This window comes from Pseudochaenichthys georgianus, chromosome 6, assembly GCF_902827115.2.
Source record: "Pseudochaenichthys georgianus chromosome 6, fPseGeo1.2, whole genome shotgun sequence".
NCBI lineage: Eukaryota > Metazoa > Chordata > Actinopteri > Perciformes > Channichthyidae > Pseudochaenichthys > Pseudochaenichthys georgianus.
In genome coordinates, this window is record NC_047508.1 from 15,471,521 (window position 1) to 15,490,850 (window position 19,330).

General features: G+C 44.3%; 1 protein-coding gene across 2 annotated transcripts in view; it reads left to right on the forward strand.

The window, feature by feature from the left end:
- kcng4a (potassium voltage-gated channel, subfamily G, member 4a) overlaps positions 1–19,330 on the forward strand; it is a 61,146-nt gene that overhangs the window by 6,399 nt on the left and 35,417 nt on the right. The window contains exons 2-3 of one of the 2 annotated variants that reach the window (XM_034084236.2): positions 837–1,585; positions 1,686–2,327. In XM_034084236.2, coding sequence (XP_033940127.1) covers positions 1,478–1,585; positions 1,686–2,327 — 750 coding nt within the window. In that variant the 5' untranslated portion in view covers positions 837–1,477. The remainder of the gene's footprint in view (positions 1–836; positions 1,586–1,685; positions 2,328–19,330) is intronic. The other variant, XM_034084237.2, reaches the window with a different exon arrangement.

Consider the following 19,330-nt stretch of genomic DNA (forward strand, 5'->3'; position numbering starts at 1 on the left):
CACTCGTACAAAGTATTATATCTATAGATCAAAACACACTTCAAAAAGGTATGCATTGACATGTCATAGCAGCCCAGACACAAGTGAAATTGATAGCATCAACAATGGCTTCCTGGAATGCAGCCTGTGCTTTTTCTACTATGACCATCACAATGTCAGCTGTGGAAAAGGTCTATTGTCCTTTTTTTGTTGTTGCAGTTCTTACTTCTTTATAAGCTGGTATTTTTGTATGTAACTCTGCAATAGGAACATAACGAACTATGAGTTATTCACATAATAAATGACAAATACTGTGATAAGAGGACCCAGCTTGATATTAGCAACAACTATTTAAGGCTTTGATACTCAGCGGACCATTCTGGGCAACTGTAACATCTAATGATGCCAAAAAGTTTCAGGGCAATTGTAGTGCCAAGAAAAATATTTTGGACCCTCTGTTGCTTGGATCTCTGCCCATTTACAGCGACCAAAACTCAGTCTGAGTGTGAATAACACCACAGACCTGAATGTTCTTTTCTGCTTAATCTTTAGACTTTTAAATACCCATACTAAATAAACCATCCATGCTGGCTGTCTTAGATGTTGAGTCTAAATACCATAACTATCTGATCAAGTTGTGTGCTGACCATACTGGCCATTTATAGCAGAAGAACTGATGTGTGACTGGGATGAAGTGAAAGTGGAGGGTGGAGCCTACAGTACTGCAGTCTCATTGAGGTGTACTCTCTCTTCCTCACCCTTTTTTGTCTTTGCACACATCTCTTTCCTAGTCTTTGTCACGTCTAAACCTCAGTCATTCTCATAGCTCCATTCTGACATTTCTCTTTCTCTCTCAGTAGCTGCGTGCTGCCACTACGTCTCCAGGTCCTCCCTAATCCTGCTGCAGCAACACTGAGGATCCTGCACAGTCCCAGGACACCTCATTGACTCATCCAGCTCATCCTCTGCAGCTTTCAGCCACTGATCAATCCTAACCCACTCTCTATCGGGGCTCTCCTTTTCCAGACACTCACTATAGACCGGGATTACCCACTGATCTGATGCTGAAACGTGATACGCTGTCTATTGAAGACCTCTGATGGAAATGTCAAAACTCACCCACGTTGAAATGTGACAAAAGGATTCCTGGTACTCTTCGTTCCTCTCCTTTTCTGTGTTTTTCCTTTTTTGGTTGGAAGCCAAAGCCATATCTTATATGTCATTGGAGAACATCTTGTTATGAAGGGCTCTGAGGCCAAAAGGACTGAAAGATACAGAAATGTTTATGATCTGCTCGTCTACAATAGACCTGGGCTGTGGCAGGATCTCTTTTCTCTTGTGCAAGCTTTGACGTGAGCTGTTGGAGGTTGTGATTAAGGAAAGGACTGCTGTTTCCTGAGGCCAGAAAGTTGGCCTGGAGCAATCTGTAGACTTGTTCTGCCGTCGTTACCTGGTCTGAGCTGCCCAGTCCGGAGCAGCGAGCTTTCCAGATGCTGCAATGCCCATCATCAGCAACGCCAACCATGACTTCAGTAATCTGTCCCTCAGTGATGACAGCAGTTTCGACCGGATCTTCACAGAGATCCCCGAGACTGAGACCATCAAGGTATGAGTACGACTTATACTACAATCAAATATTTAAAAAAATTGAAGAATTGTTTCAAATAAGTTGTCAAAATGTCACCTTTTCATTGTCCACTCTCCAGGGTGTGTACTACCAGAGGGCTCAATTAATCCGTCGGCCGGAGGACCTGGTGTCCATCGACCACGCCCTGTTGGCGGTGATCAACGTAGGGGGAAACCGCTACACCTTCCCCTGGACCACCCTGGAGCAGTTCCCCCTCACACGCCTTGGACGCCTCTGTGGCTGCCGGTCTCCTGAGGACATCGCCAGCGTCTGCGACGACTATGACGAAGCCTGCAAGGAGTTCTTCTTCGATCGCTCGCCATCTGCCTTCAGGGTCATCCTCAACTTCCTGGCTGCGGGTAAATTGCGCATTCTGCGGGAGATGTGTGTCCTCTCCTTGCACGATGAGCTCACCTACTGGGGGGTGGAATTGACGTACATGGAGCGCTGCTGCAAGAGGAAGATGTACACGCGCATTGAGGAGATGAACGAGCTGGAGCGCTACGAGGAGGAGTGCAGGCAGAGGAACGCCATGCAGCGTATACCGGTGGAAGAGACCAGATACCGGAAGGTGATGAACTGGCTGAGAGATATGGTGGAGAATCCGCAGTCTGGCATACCAGGAAAGATCTTTGCCTGCTTGTCGGTCATCATGGTCGCAGTGACGGTCATCAGCTTGTGTATCAGCACCATGCCGGACCTCAGAGAGGAGGAGGAAAGGGTGAGTGAAATAGTGTTTTAATGTTCTGAAAGGAGTACAGGGCTCTGAACCAAAGTCAAACAGATACTAAAAATGTAATTATAATCCTTAAACTGTAATAGGGCCTATAAATATAGGTTTCTTTACTGGGATGCCTACAGTGACTGTCAGCGAGATTTATCATGAGTGGTGTGACGGATTACAGCTGTCAATTCTTACAGTTCTCCCTTGCTCAAAGACAAAGTCACCATTAAGCAACAGAGGTGCTCATAACTTAACATGACAAACTGGATGCTCATCATCTCCAACACTAACTTTGTTTCCTGGAAATTAACATTGAATTGTATCACCCTTATGCCAGTGTTTGTTATGAGTTAGACAAAAAACAAATGTGTTAGAGTCATGTTTTATTCATTTCAGATCGTGGGAGACATTCTGATGCTGCAAAAATGTGGTCTTAAATATTCGCAAATATTAAACTCCTTGTTGTGTCACCCTCTTAAATATCCCTGTGGGATGCTGCTGCTGTGTGTGTGTGTGTGTTGTTGTTGTGCATGTCCTTTTCTTTCTCTACCCGTAGCAGCGTGGGATAATGAAGCCAGAACTGCTCACTGAGGCCTGTCCAGTATCTGTCAGTAAACACTGGGGAATAAGGAAACTGGCTTACTCTACCTCAAACCCAGTGGCGAGCCGTCAGGGCCCGACTAAGATATTCTACAAAATAATATTTAAAAACATTAAAACAAATATATATACTTTTATAAATATTTATTTATAAATATTTTTCATTAGTTTTAACAACAAAATAACTTGATTTAATTGTATTTACAATAACATTTCCAAATAAATAAATCCTTCGAATCTGCCTGTTCAGTTTCTGTTTGAATGTGAAGAGTTAAATGAAAGAAGCTCCTTTAGTCGTCTCTGCGAGTTACTGTGAAGACGAGAGAGCTTGGTGGTCCTGCTGTAAATTCACAGAGGGCTCACTATAGTAACTGAATGAGAGAGTAATGTCAAATGACAGTACAATTGACCAATCATATCTTCCCTCTAAATGGGTAGGTTTTGTTATCGCGGACTTTATGACAAGTTCCGCCCGCTGTGAAGCTTTTCTTGTTTCCTTAGCAACAACAACTTCCTGTCAACAGCGTAAACTCGCCTTCAAAATAAAAGCATGCCAAATTACACTTAAGACATACAACTGCAACGAAAGTAACAAACACTATGCAATATCCTTTTCAATTTCAAAGAACACAAATTGGGTTATTTACAGGTGTTGTTTTGTGTGGTAGAAGGTCGCTTTCATTGATGCGTTTTTCACCCCGGGCCGTTGTTTTTATATTCCACTGAAGTATATACTGTGACGTAATAACTATAATAATTTTTCGAGGGAAGGGGGTGGGGGTTCAGAGGGCCTAGGTATAAAAGTCACGGCTCGCCACTGCTCAAACCAAAAACGTGCGCACACACACAATTGTACAAAGCAGTCAGACGCACTCACACTCGCAATAAATTGCACACACATAGAAGCACTGGCAGTCACTTGCATACAATAGTAATGATCTCATCCACTATAACCGACATGGCTGTCTCAGAATTTTGCACACATTTACTATTTAGTTTTATTTATCTTTTGAACTAATATCTTACTTCAGAACAAACACTTTTCATTTATGATGCGTTTCCTTATTACTTTTTCACCTACAGGGGAACCTTTTATCTTCACACAACTAAAACGTTTTCCATCTTATCGAATTGTGCCCTTGAATAATAAATAGTATGTATATGTGTTCTATGTTTGTGGTGCATGAAAACTGCACATACCTGTTCAACAGATGTTGAGAAGTCATCAGCAGCAGCGCCCCTGTATTGATTTTATTATGAGTAGTCACAGTCAGCCAAAAGATATTGTGTAGGAGGGTGATGTTGGAGAGTTTAGTGAGGCTGAGGAGTGCCGGTTGCAGAATGCTTGATGAGTGGAGCTCGCTGTCAGGGGGGAGGCCAGCCATTGGTGTCAGTCAGAGGAACACAGATGGACAGGATTGGACAGAGACTCTGGTTCTGATTCATTCTGTCAACGTGCAGGACTTAGATATGGACATTTTACAGCCTTTATCATATCTCTAAGAATGGTCCTATAGTTACAGTGGAGTCAGAAGCTCCTGTAGATTTATGTTCTGTTTGCTGACAGCAGTGACAAGGTTCATAACAAAAGGATCAGATCTACAGCGGGAGGGAGAAAGCGCCCAGATATTCAGACAGAGACACAATACAAGTGTTGCGGGATTGCAAAGAGATTGTATTTCTTGATGGAAATGTGGCTTGTAAATCACCCAGGAACACTGTAGCAGCCATGGGACTCCTCTCACTTTTACACACACACACACACACACACACACACACACACACACACACACACACACACACACACACACACACACACACACACACACACACACACACACACACCACACACACACACACACACACACACACACACACACACACACACACACACACACACACACACACACACAAACAAAGTATATTTAACCAACATATTGTTGTTGCGTGGTCCTTGCTAGTGAACTAGTTATTATGTTTTGAATATTGCAAGGTAGCTAAATAGCTTTCCAGTAAGATGACTTCCCTATTTCCCCTTTTTCTAATCTGTGATGTTCACATAATGACCTTTGACATTTTAGTTTTGGTAATTCACTTGATGACATTCACGGAATACTACTCTATTCAACTGTGATTTTGAGGTCATAATGCTGTTTAAAATGTTAACACATGCTAACAACCTTTTAATCAGGAACATTACGCCAAACAATCTCCCCAGGCAGTTTCTAGCAGACGGCTTGGTGTGTGTGTGTGTGTGTGTGTGTGTGTGTGTGTGTGTGTGTGTGTGTGTATGTGTGTGTGTGTGTGTGTGTGTGTGTGTGTGTGTGTGTGTGTGTGTGTGTGTGTGTGTGTGTGTGTGTGCCAGTTGTCTCCCAACCTTTCGAGGACATTGCAGGTTGTAAGGACATTTGGGGTAATTCTTGGAAATAGGATGGCAGCTCCTTCGAAAAGTAAACAACTCCATCTGCTGTGTTCATGTGTTGTCTCTGCATGCTCCTGAGTGTCAGACCAGCCTTGTGTATTCGGCTCCTGAACTCCATCCACACTGTCTGGCTAGCCCAGCCATGCAGGAGCTGCAGGACTCCTGTCATTTTTAATTCACATGGCCCCTGTTTGTTTCTGTCTCTTATCGGTTTGTGCCAAAATCCCCTGGTCCACTCATCATTCATCTCCTCCTCTGCCTGCCTTGGATAGACTTCTGAGTGTTAAAGGAAAAACCAAATAAGTGGAAGACAGAGGAAGACAACACATACTGGATATGTCTGAGAGAGCATTAGAGATGAAGTGAAGTTAATGTTTTGGTAAGATAATTAAAAAGGGGAAATGGATGAGATGCTGGTGAAAAAAAAAGGCAAGAGATAAACAGTGCTTCATTTCCCCCTCCTCCTGCTCCCCTCTGTGTATATCTTTGTAATGTGTTTCTGCCGTCCTCAGTCGATCCTTACTATCCGCAGACCCATTCTCACAGCGTTAGAATATATCCTCACAGATAAGGATGTGGTAGGAAGGGGAATGGGTGAATAGAAGGGAAAAGGGAAGGGTGGTTTGTGAGAACTGGGACAAACGAGGCCGGATGTCTTGACGGTATCTTAGCAGGTGATGAGAGGTGTGGTTGAGGCGTGGCCCTGCTCCTGAAGTTAATTGTGAGAACAAAATAAAATTGCTGTGGAAAATATTTCTGCATGGCATCAATAATATGGAATAATACTGAAGTCAGATGTATGCAACTATCCACTGCTGTGATACCATTGACCTTGATTTAATTATTTCCATGTATTTTCCCTTTATAGTCAAGGCTTCTTAATGTAATCCCTCTGTGTGTGTGTGTGTGTGTGTGTGTGTGTGTGTGTGTGTGTGTGTGTGTGTGTGTGTGTGTGTGTGTGTGTGTGTGTGTTTTCTCTCTTTACCATGAACATCTCACATTGCGATAGCAATATCCAATAGTTGATGAGACACATTTCCACAGTGACTACTGTCCTGACCCAGCGCTGACCCTGGTAATCACTGGGAGGATAGCATCAGTGTTTAGATTGGAAAGAACATGGTATATACAGTATTTTAAATCTCTCCGGAAAGCAGCAGGTCTCAGCACACATTGGTACCCTGCCTGAGTCTACAGTACATACTGTTTCTGTTCCAATGACATACACCAAAGGACATTGACTTTCTATCTACATTATTTCAGATTATAACTTTTCAGCAAAGCAGACATTTTCTCTGAATTAATTTTCATGCATTTACTGCGGACACTATAAATCAAAGTGTCGCTCAGATTCATGCCTCTAATATATTCACGCCGGATGATGGAGTATTTTTAGAAAGCCTCATCAGATTTGCTCTCCCTTCCCTAATTCAGTCATAGTCTGGCCTGGGGAGTAATTCAAGTGGCCGTTTTATGCTCTTAATGCCATGAATTGGAGAGGGATTTGCTGTTCAATAATTACGTCCCAGGGCATCAATCACAAGTCACTAGAAAGCGACTGTCGAGTAGAAGATTGTATGACTTCAGCTTCAGTTTGTGGGTTTTGATACGTTTTCTGATTGACCTTGTTCTCAAGTATAGCCTTGACATCTAACTGCCTGGACAAGTGATTAAAGAGAGGGCTGATGGCTGTTCTTTTATGAGACAAAAAAAGTGAGTGAGACAGAGATAATGTGTCTCTTGTGATGCCTGAAGCGGAGATAAGGTGTTTCTTTATGCATTAGAGCGGTAGCATGAGAAGTCTGGGTCATGGAGAAGGAGTGTAAGATAACAAGAGAACACAGTAAGAGGGAAGGAAGTAAACGATAAACCAGCCTTGAGGACTCCTTTCTATCCTCCCTGTCCTTCATCTTTCCTCCCAGAGGAGATGCTCCAAGTTTTAAGATGAGGCAATATCACCTGGGTACAGAAGGAGGAGATGACTCACATACTGTACAGTAAGCAGAGCATACATGCATTCATAACTTATTTGAGAAACTAGTCATATTATTTTTAAAGACAGCAATTAGCACAGAATTATTGTTGAATAAATATACAGGATGTTATACAACTAAACAAAGAATTGACTATTAAATAGATTCATTATAACATTTATTTTCTCTTGGAGAGATCAAACTGTCTATTAATAATTATAAGGCCAGATAGATCATAAATAAAGATATCTTTTTTTAGATTTATCTTATTTTCATGTTTTTCCCTCATCTGAACAAATAAATAGATGCTAAGCAAAGCATGAGGAAAACAGTTTAATTCTGTGATCTTAACAAGCTGTAAAAACAACCTTTTTTGTTGTCACATTTTCTGCCGATCATTGGAAAACAAGGTTTTGTTGGATCAGGATTAAACCAAGCATGTTGTACTACGTGCATGTCTTCTGCTGCTGTCTAAACAACAGGCACAAGTCTCTTGCACTTTATGTATTGATGCTGCTGTATTGTATTGCCATGTCATAAATACTTGGGTATTCTACTCTTACTCTTGCGCTTTTCTTGCATTTTATGTATTTGTATTTGCTATGTTTGTAAATTTCATTTTCTTAATGTTTTATGTGAGGGACTGCGGATGGAAAGTAGCTCAAAGCTAAATCTGGCATATTTACGCTTGGCGCATTTATTGTTTTAAGTGTTCATTAATGTGCAATGTCCCTACCACATAAACGATTAAAATAAATAAATAAACAACATGAACACTGGGAAACCTAATAGTTATTTGTGATAGTGACAGCAAATTCACTGCAGAGGTTAAAGAGGATGGGTGAGATAAATTGTCCATGGCACAGCATACACCATATTACATTACAAAAGCTAATTTCATTAAGATAAAATCATTTTGTAATAATGTGTAACACCAAGTCCATCAAATGATCTTCAATCACCGTCTTGTTCAACAGAGCTGCGGTGATAATAATAACCCGAAACCAATCACTATCTGGAATCCAATTCTCAGTGTAATTGAAATGTAAAACTAAGGATAGTCATTAATGATATGATCACCGAGTTATTTATAAAGAATGGGGGCTGCAATTTTACTGGGTGTTTTGGACATAATACAATCTTTATTCACTCTCCATGTGAGGTCATTTACAGACAGACTGCAGAGCTGTTTAATAATAAAGATAATCTAATGACCCCAGGGAGTTTTCTCATTTGCCGCATACAGTATACATTATTCTGATAAAGGCAGGAAAACATTTTCCATTATAGTTCTGCTTGTCATATCTCCAGCACCCAAATTCAGGCAGAGTTTGTTCTCTTATCTGTTGTGTTACACTAATGTCCAGCTACAGAGAGATTCAGTTTGAAAAGATCAAAGTGTTGGTTGAGATAAAATCTCAGTAGAATTTCAGCTTATGCGTGTATGCTGCTTCTGAAACTGTGCAGAATTATATTATGTGAATCCACAAAGCAAGTGTCCACATTTTGTGTCTCTGAGGGGGAGTTGTGATTTGGTGTCCAACACTTTTTACTATCTGGATTTTGAAAACATGAATGAATTTCCCCTGCAGCTCAAAACAACACTGCCAACAGTATGAAATAAGTGAATACTATTGGCGTGATACAATTGTATTGTAGGTCCTCCCAGCATATCATTTTATTTATTCAATTCCTGGGATGTGTAGTGACATAACAGGAGATGCAAAGAACTGTGTGTGTGTGTGTGTGTGTGTGTGTGTGTGTGTGTGTGTGTGTGTGTGTGTGTGTGTGTGTGTGTGTGTGTGTGTGTGTGTGCGTGCGTGCGTGCGCGCGAGTGCTCTCTTTGTCTTTCCATACACAGAGTCAGCTGGCTACATCTGCTGAGCCGAAAAGACAAAGCACCATCATCAATCATGAGCCTCGTTGGAGTGTGTTACATCAGGGGCAAAATTAAAAATGCATTCTTCATCTGCCATCTTCCCCTCCTCATAATTTCACCTCCCTTTAAAGAACACAAAGGGAGCTACGTGTCCAAGTCTGTAAACGATGTTGGCTCAGCGGGGTGGGACTAAAGCTGGCAGTCGGTCAGAGCCACTACATGTATAAGTCAAATCAAGTAAATAGGATTTTAGGCATGCTGGCAGCTGGAGAGGGAGTGTAAAATGAGAGGAAAGATAATGCAGATGCATAAAGCAAGAGAGGGGTGGTGAACCCATTGGAGGCCATTGGGGTTTTCATAATGTCTCACAAACATAGTTAGGGGGCTGACCTTACAGCTGCATATGACCTTATCATCAGGAATGTGAAATAGACCATTCAAGGTGATCAAGAGTCATGAAAAAAGTCCAAGATGTTTAAAATTCTGCTCAGGATTCGACTGCATAGAAGAGATACCATCTTTAACAGCCTCAAACCACAAGAGGTTCTCTATGATTGAACTATATGCAATACCAATATCCATTAAATCACTAAATCCATGTGTGTGAATGTACATGCACTAATAATTAGTATTCACATGTATTTCCTGTGTTTATGTCTGTGGGCCGTTCGACCGTATCAGTGTGGAGCAGATACCATGCCTATTGCGGCCTATCTGGTTACAAGCTGTATTCCCTCTGTCCGATGTGCTGCATGGCTGCCAAGTGGGATTATGGGAGAGAACAGCAAAGTACGAGGCGTTTATCCGGACCTTGCCAGAAAGGGATTGAACAGCACAGCACAGCATAGAGGAGCACAATATGGAGGATAACCATCTTACATCTGAGGTTTTAGTGATGGCTGTTTGTGTTACAGTGAAATAGTGATTGCGCAGTTTACATTGTGGTTGATAAATTACCGTTATGACCTTTTAAGCAAAATGGACATACCCAAATATTCATCCTTTTTTTTTACAAGTTACTTTGTGCTTTTTTAAAGATCATCATTAAAAATAAAGCAAACATTTATCAAGGACACAAAGTTCCATACATTTCAGCCATCATTCGTAGTTGTGAAGTTCTGCCAAAAAGGAAAGAAAGGTGTAGGAAAAGTGTGTCTTTATAAGGACTTAAATAAACTTAAGGCCAGTGGGCTGAATCTGCGCCCTATTGGTGAAGCCAAAATAAGACTTAACACAATAAACCAGTGACGCTGTTCGCCCACAAAGAAAAACATTCAGTTGCATGCATTCGTCTAAATGTTGTGTGTATTTTATATTTGGCCAACGTTAATGTAGATATTGTGAATCTTAAAAGCTCAAGCATGCGGCATCCTCTTTGTTAACCTTTTATTACACCCTGGGCGTAAGTTATTCCATCAGTTAAAGTTTGAAGAAATGCTGTGTAACCGAAAATGTGCATAAAGAGCTCAGAATGCCTGCGACAGAATACCTTAAATCCCTCCATGTTTTGACAGTTGGACAGCCCCGATTTTTGAGGTCTCCAAGGCCCTTTCTCATTTCATCAAATCCCCCTCCTCGACTCCTCGACTCCTCGACTCCTCTGTCCTCCGGTAGTGACCCGGAAATGAATTTTAGCACGCCATGTTGAAGGACATCTAATTTCTCTAAATGCACGTCGAGGACCGAGCATCGAACATCGAGGAGCCTCTCTGGAGGAGCTATAACCGAGGATACACTGATGGGTCCTCCATGGTCCTCCACGGCTCCTTCGCGGATGCATTTCCGGGAACAGAGATGTTTCAAAGAGTCGTGACGCACGGCCGGACTTATCTCAGCCAATGACAGCTCTGCATGCATCCCCTGGATATTATTTTAGAAACTGCTTTCATCGCGACGCGATGTTTACAGAGAGAACAGCTGTGAGGTCCTTGCAGAAAGCAGAGCAGTGTGTATAATATATATCACTCAGTATAACAGGCCTACTCTCTTTATTTGCTTTAGTTTAGTAGATATCTACAAACAAAGAGTCGATATTTTTCTAAAACCATTCAGTGCTTCACAATAAAATACACAACGGCTGTAGCCTGATTATGTGTAGTGTGTGTGGTACAGTGTGTGTGTAGATGCAGCGGACAGACAGGTCTCAGTTGGTTTGGTGTCCTCTGCTTACTTGTAATACTTGTAAATACAACTTTTGGCCCGTAATTTATTTTCCTCATTGTAGCGACCAGAGAGGGGGGGGGGGGGGGGGGGGGGATATATCCAGTCTCTGATAGTGTTACGTTATTATGAGTGCTCTGTTTGATTCTGAAATTGTATATTTAGATAAATATATACATGTGTGTGTGTGTATGTTTGTGTGTCCGCATCTGTAGCCTGTTATTGTCTCATTATACCGCACTGTGAATGAATCAAAGTAAATATATAAGTCATCATGAACACATCTGTCCATCAGACAGAGGGCTGCTGTGCCTCCTGTCATCATTAATGGACGTCTCTTTAAAATGACCGCTCAGAGGAGAGGAGTTCTCATTTCTCTAACCGCCTGCTGCTTCCCCTCCTCTCTCCTCGGTTCCCCTCCTCGGCTCCTCCGCTCGCATCTCCTGTTGGCGGGACTAAGTCTCGAGGATAGGAGTCGAGGAGGGGAGTTAGAGAAATGAGAAAGGGCCCAAGTGTAGAGGTCCGTGATTGATGACATTTAGCTCTCTGTGGACACCAATGTGATTGGAAGCAGCTGTGGAGCAGTGGCGCCTCCATAAATTGTTCATAGGGGTGGCCAAATGGGGCCACTGAAAATCTTGGGGTGGCCCACCAAAACCAAGCATTTAATTGTTGTAAAAGTGTAGACTAGATGAAAACAATGGCAAAGAGAATCACCTACTGATATACTTTGGTTTCTTATTTTACATTTTCTGATACTATTCATCTGAAGTGAATATAATACGGATAGTTAACATTTGACTTCAAACAACATTTAAAAGAACCTTGTTTTGTGTTATGTATACATGTGATGGTGATTTATTGTTTTTTTATATATATGCTAGTTGTTCTTTTCTTTTAAAAAGACAAATACAGCTTAATTTAAATAAGTTCCTTTATTGTAAGGCACTACATGTTCAGCATTCTCAACATATACAATACACAACAGCAACACAACATGTTCTTCAGTTATATTATGTCTCTAGGTTATAAATTGTTTTAGACTGAACAAAGCTGTTTGTGTCACACTGGGATCAAAGATGATTGACATGACTTTATTAAATCAAGTTTTAAAACATGACTATTTTATTTCAACAGGACCCAAAAACACAAGGGGTATAAAATGGTAAATACATACTGTGATTGAACACAAAAACACCATCTATTATTGACTTTTATAGCTAATTCAAAACATTATAAATGATACAAAACGTTGGGTTACGTATTGTAACCCTTGTTATATTAGCACAGGCTCCGCCCTCTACTGTACTCTATGGGTACTACCTTACCCTGCGAGCATTCTCCCACTGAGACTTCTATAGACGTAGCCGGCCTTGGGCGGGCCTACCTGAATGCGCGTGCATCACACCGTATAAAAGGAGGCCTCGCCTCCTGACTATCATCCTACACCTCTCTTCAGCGAGCGGAATAGGACAGACAGTGCCCTGAGTAGAGGGCTCCGCCTGTGCTAATATGACAAGGGTTACAATACCTAACCCAACGTTATATCTCTCACAGGCTCCGCCCTCTACTGGACTCTATGGGTACAGTGGGTGGAGCCGCGATGTATATGCGCACTGTCGTCCAACAACAACATTCCACCCTACTGCCCCTGACCGGCTTTTACTGTCAGCAGCTGCTGCCCCACATTCTCCTTTAACCCGGGTGTAACCGAGGAGAAATCTGGGCTGTGGCTGACAGAGCACACCCTGCTGCGCTTACCTCGCAGAAAGTGTGCTAAAAAAACAGTGCCGGGGGACCCCCCCCCCCCCGCCCACAGACGGATGGGGAGAGCCCCCTCGGCCCCGAATGGGCTTACTATACGCCTGCCTCCCTGAATCCCTAAGGATAACCGGGAGAGCGCCAGAGCCCATGCCCCACACTCAAACACTGACCCTGTGCAGAGTGTGTGGAGGGCTACCCCCCTCCGGCCTTTCGGCAGGAGGAGAGCAGCCCTCCAGCCCTGTAAGGGCCCAGCATGCCCCTCGCCCATCCCGGGACCCTCAGAGGGCCCAAGAACAGCGAAGGCGCATTACGTCCGGGGAGGGGGTCAGATGCCAACTGACCCACAACCCCCCCCCCCTACCAGTCCTGTGTTGCCCCCGCCAGCACAGATGAGGAGAAAGAGCCGGACATGTCCAAGAGATAAAACCTTATGAAGGGGCCTGGCGTCGACCAAGACGCCGCTGTGCATATATCCTCCACACTCACACCGTTGAATAAGGCTGTCGACGCAGCCACAGCCCGTGTGGAGTGCGCACGAACCCCCGTGGGGCAGGCTCTCCCTGCCTGTCCGTAGGCATGTGCAATGCACTCGCAGAGCCAGCCTGCCAGGCGTTTCTTGGACAGCTTTCCCGATCACCCCGCCCCCGAAGCACACGAACAGCTGTTCGGTGCGTCTAAGGGCAGCCGTGCGCTCCACATAACATGCTAGCGCACGCACCGGGCAGAGGAGGTGCAGTTTAGCTTCCCTGTCCCCACCATGGGGGGGAAGACTAAAACCCCCTAACTAAATAGCTCTTGGCCTGAACGCACTCCTTAGGCTCTTGGGCACAAAGGAGGGGTTCGGTCTGAGTGTCGCGCCGCTCCGGTCACCCCGAATCCGTAAACAGCTCGGGTACGCCGACAGAGCAATTAACTCGGACACTCTTTTGGCTGACGTTAAGGCAAGAAGCAAAGCTGTTTTCCACGACAATGCTTTCAGAGAGGAGAGCTCCAGAGGCTCAAACGGCCCCGAGGTCAGAGCCTCGAGCACTACGGGCAGGTCCCACTGTGGGGTGGAGGCGTGCACTACTGGGCGCAGCCTCCTGACCCCCTGTAAAAACCGCGACATCAGTGGTTGACTAAAGGCTGACCTGCCGCCAAATCCCTCATGGCAGGACGAGATGGCTGCTGCATACACCTTCACTGTTGAATGCGCAAGCCCTCTGTCCACCAATAACTGTAAGAAGGATAAAATAGAGCCTAACTCACAAGATAGGGGCTCTATTCTCCGCTCCTCACATCATCGCTGGAATCCTAGCTACTTTGGCCTATAACAGGCTGTGGTGGATCCAGGCTGTGGTGGTCCATCCACTTTGATAGTACAGCTGAGTTTCCATTCCCCATAACACTGTGTTAAAGGGCATGCCCTCAGCTGTGGGGCCGCAGCTATAACGCTGTGGTATTCTCTGGCGACCTTTCCCGCCGCAAAACTCCCCATGAAGGGAAGATTCGCCCATGGAGGGTCGACACAGAAAGGACCAATTATTTACTGAGGACCCTGAACGCACCGCTGCACGCTCATGTGTGAGCGCGCGCTTCCCTATAATGCCGTTCTCACCTTTATGGTGGACATCATTAATCGGAGTCCATATAGGAGTAGTGCGTTCTACTAAGGCCCCTGAACGCACCGCCACGCGCTCTTCTGTGAGTGCGGGCGCTGCCATAATGCAACTCTTACAACTCTGGTAAATTGCATTAATTGGAGTCTTAGCCCCAGGCTTAGTGTGTTCCCTAAAAGCAATATGCCGGCCATAATGCCTCTGTACACGTATAGCACTACGATAGCTTTGCTTGCGTGTTATCACTCTCATCTGCGCACTCCCACTAGCCTCCCCTCTTACAGGAGCTACGGCTGGGGCGGCGAGTGGGGAATCTGTACAGACATCATGTGTAAGTGTAGCATTGTGGAAACAAAGGACACTTAGACTTGGATACAGATCAACTTTTTCTTTATTTTTAAAAGTTTTCATGGGAATCTGTGCATCCATGGAAAAGCGTGGAGGAGCGCGTAGCGGGGCCGGAGGAGGGGCCAGCGGTAGCATCCGGCTATGCTGGACCCTTTCCTCCTCCAGGCGGCTGAAGCGCTGGGTGACCGAGGAGATCGACCCAAAGAGCCCCTCCGTGGACACGGGAGCTCCGAGGAGATATTCTCGGTCCTTCTTAGATAGAGCCGTGAGTCCCAACCACACGTGACGAGATGCCACTGTGGTCAAGGAAATCACCCGCCCTGCTGCAGCGGCCACGCCATGAATCAGATTGTTCATCTGACCTATAGCGCGGTCCGGATAATCTTTCTCGTCTTGAGACAGGAGGGCGGGGGCGACTGCCTGAGGGGTGATCAGGAAGAAGCCCAACACGCCGAGATTATTTGCTGCAACCGCCATCTGCGTACCGAGCTTGAGCATCTTGTCCAGATATTCTAGTGTGTCTCGGTCCCGGGGCAGCGGGGGCAGGGGCCGCCAGGCTCTCATCAAAGGGGGGCACACCCGAACACGCTGTGTCCGAGCGGCCCTCCACCTTGATGATACCTGCCATAGCGGCTACTGGGGCCTTCGTTTTAAATGGCTGCTGCCATGTCGCCTCCACACACCGCCATATATCAGGCAGCTGGGGCGAAACGAAGGTCGGCTGCGCTGGATGCACCGGGCCGTAAAACCCCTGTCTCAGGCGGCTTACAGGCCTCGGTGGCAGCGGTGGGGGGAGCGGTAGGCCTACACGCTCCGCTGCCAGGGTCATCACTGCTGGGAAATCTATCCGCGCAGACCTGAGAGTCGGACCTCCAGACACCGAGGCATCCTCGTCCTCCTCCTCCGGAATCGGGGTTGACTGGCCCCACGGAAGGGAGAACCGGAACGGCACTTCCTCCTCTCCTGAATCGCCCATCTCGACGACGTCGAGCTCCGAATCCTCCACCTCCTCCTGTGGGGCCTCCGCCGACAGGAAATGCTGCCCACGATGCTCACGCGTGAGCCGAGGAAGCATCTGTCAGGCTGAGCATGCCGGCGCCGGGCCCATACCGCTCACGCCGTGGTCAGGCCCCATACACAAAAAGCAGAAGGGGTATGGATCCGCCCCCGCGATCAGGTTTGGAAATTTCGGGCAGGTCCTGTGGTCAAGAACTGACTCCATTACTCTCTATTTTTTGTCTTTTTTTAAGCTCTGTGAAAACACTTCCGCTGCTGAAGAGAAAAGGATGATAGTCAGGAGGCGAGGCCTCCTTTTATACGGTGTGATGCGCGCGCATTCAGGTAGGCCCGCCCAAGGCCGGCTACGTCTATAGAAGTCTCAGTGGGAGAATGCTCGCAGGGTAAGGTAGTACCCCTAGAGTCCAGTAGAGGGCGGAGCCTGTGAGAGATATAACACCACCTTTTAGTATTAGACAGAAAATAGGTGATGAGACATATTTCTATTTTTTTTAGATTAGGCCACTGAATGAATTCCATTTGTTTTGAAAATGTATATTTATATTTTATAAACAAACTGGTTACCCTTTTTTTAAATTAGCATACAGAAAATTATGAAAACAAACTTGACTAATGGGCGGCTCATAACCTCAGAACACAGAAGAGGAAAAACTGCGTAGATTCTCGTTTCATTTGAAAGGATCTGCAGACCTAAAGTGTGTCGAAGAGTTTAATGATTAAAAAGGTCACAATCACATTAATAAAACTGTATTTAGGCAGGTGAGGAATTACACAGACAGGGAAACCAAAAAACACCATAGAGAGAAGTACTGAGAGGAGGAAAACACACACGCCAAAGCAACGGCAGCTTTAAACCCCCGAGATTAAGTACTGAGCAGCAGGTGCCCCCCCTCCCCTGCAGAGCCCTCTCTGATCATTGCAGGGCATCTCAACCTATCCTGCCAGGAAAAATTCAAACACATTGCAGCTCCACCTCGACGCAGCGCACCCTCTGTACCGTACCACAGCATTCCCATAGTATGTGCAGCTTTAAGAGCCAGTGCCAGATCTGTGTTTGTGTGTGTGTACGTGTGTACTGTATGTGTGTGTGTGTGTGTGTGTGAATATTGGATGAGAAACTTTAACTATGCTGGATGCATTTTGTAGAAGAAACGCAGGGTCCTCGTTTAGTGCATTGTGTACGTGTTTGTGGGTAGTTTATGTATTTGTGTGTGTGTATGTGTGTGTAACCTCCTGACAGAGGCAGAATAGAGACTCATGGAGTGTGAAGGGAACCCTATTCTTCAGATGTCAGGTCATCTTTTCTTCATCAGCTGATCTTGTAATCTCTATCCTTCTACACCGCTCAGCCACCTACCAATTGTCCTCTTTTCTATCTATCTATCCTCCCCGCCATTCCTCAGTCATTTTTCTCCATTAGTGTGTTTGCGTGTGAACAGGCTGTTGGTCTTTGTCAGTGATAGGAAACTCAGCCTCATATGGAAATGAAACTACTCCACACTCTGCTCAGTGTACAGTGTCAGTGGAGTCATTGGACATGTCTTTAATCATGACACAGTACATATCAAGTTATTGAATGGCTGCAACTGAGCTCTTAAATAAATACTTTAAGGAATGCACCAAAATGATCCATTGTAAATGTTATTGTTTTTACATGTGTTTTAATAGAAAATCCAAGTCTTAATTATAGAGGCTTTTGCTCAATACGTACCAAAAACAGGAATTTTACTGAAACTTGAAACACAATCTACTAACGCACCCTACTTCTCTGGTTTTAGCAAAAATGTATGTGTTTATTAAGTAGTGAACACACAACTCTATAATTGAGTCTTTGATGATACTGCACGTTGTGTGAGAGTTTCATGTTTTGATATAGTTTTGCTGTTGTTTTTCACGATAGCGAATGGAAACCACTATGAATTCTGGGTCGCCGCGGCCATCTTTGGAGGATAGCGTCTATAGGCATCAGCCATCAATATCTATCAGTTTTCCCTGGTCATCTGTCAGCTGTTTTGAAAAAAAATATATAAATTCCCTTACCAAGAGAAGCTCTGGGCAAAAACACAGGAGCATTATTTAAAAAATAAATAAAGTTATTAATGACATCTGTACTTATGAATTAAGAGAACAATGTAAAGTACTGTTATTGATGTTGTCGCCTTTCTTGTGTCTACACCTGACAGAAATTTCAAATTACCCATGTCAAATTAACAAATGGTTTGATACAGGACCTTCAAATCTAAACGTTTATAATTGTATAGTCAACACACTCCCTAAGCGTCCTGGAGTGACATTTGGTCAGTGTCCGTGGCGTCCAGTTGTAACGCTCCGAGGCTCCTTCAGCGTCATAAAGGGACGCAAATAGCTTTCAACTGATTGCAATGTATTCCCATCTGCGGTGGGATTTGACGCTCATGGAAGCACGGCATTCGTTTGTGTCGGCTGCCCTTAAAGGCAATGTGAGCGTCCATTCCCATTGGATAACGGAGAATTGTACACCCAGAAGTAAGTATTCCTCTTAATGTCAATTGATTTTACAGTGATATCTGCACTACTCATCGACTAAAAAACACCAGATTATCCTTGTTAATTACACAACATTGATTGGTTTAAATTGTGTGCAATGCTTTTGTATTTTTCACCTTCGATTCGGAGAAACAAATATTTTTTCGGAGTAAAGGATGGCAGAAGACACTACACTACCCAGAATCCCCAGCTATCGTTTGGACTACACCATGTGCTCTGTTTGACAAACCCCGTTTTTGTTCACCATTCATTCCAATGGCTGGCGTCTATGTCACGTGATCTTCAAATTTCTCCCTGCAGAAAAAGAAAACATGGCCGAACTTCGTTTTATTCTCGGTGGAAAATGCCTATTTTAAAGTTAGTTTAGCCATTAAAATGCGTTTTGATGTAATTTGATGCGAGAAATAGGAGTTGTTATTTCAGATTATGTGTGCAGTGGATGTACATGATCTTTAGTTTGCTAGTTATTACGAAGATTACTTAAATCGCGACGTTTTCATTGTTACCAAGGTGGTTGCTAGGGACGCTGCTATCGATATTATTTCTGTTATGTTGTGTAACTGTTTAATGGTGTTATCTTTATTGCTACCCCCTTCCCCGTCAATGTATAGTATTGGTCCACAGCGCAAACATATTAGTTTTAACAAAATCCGCATCTAAAGATAGCCTACGTTATTTTCCCCTGTGCAATTCCAGTCTCACATCTCACAGCA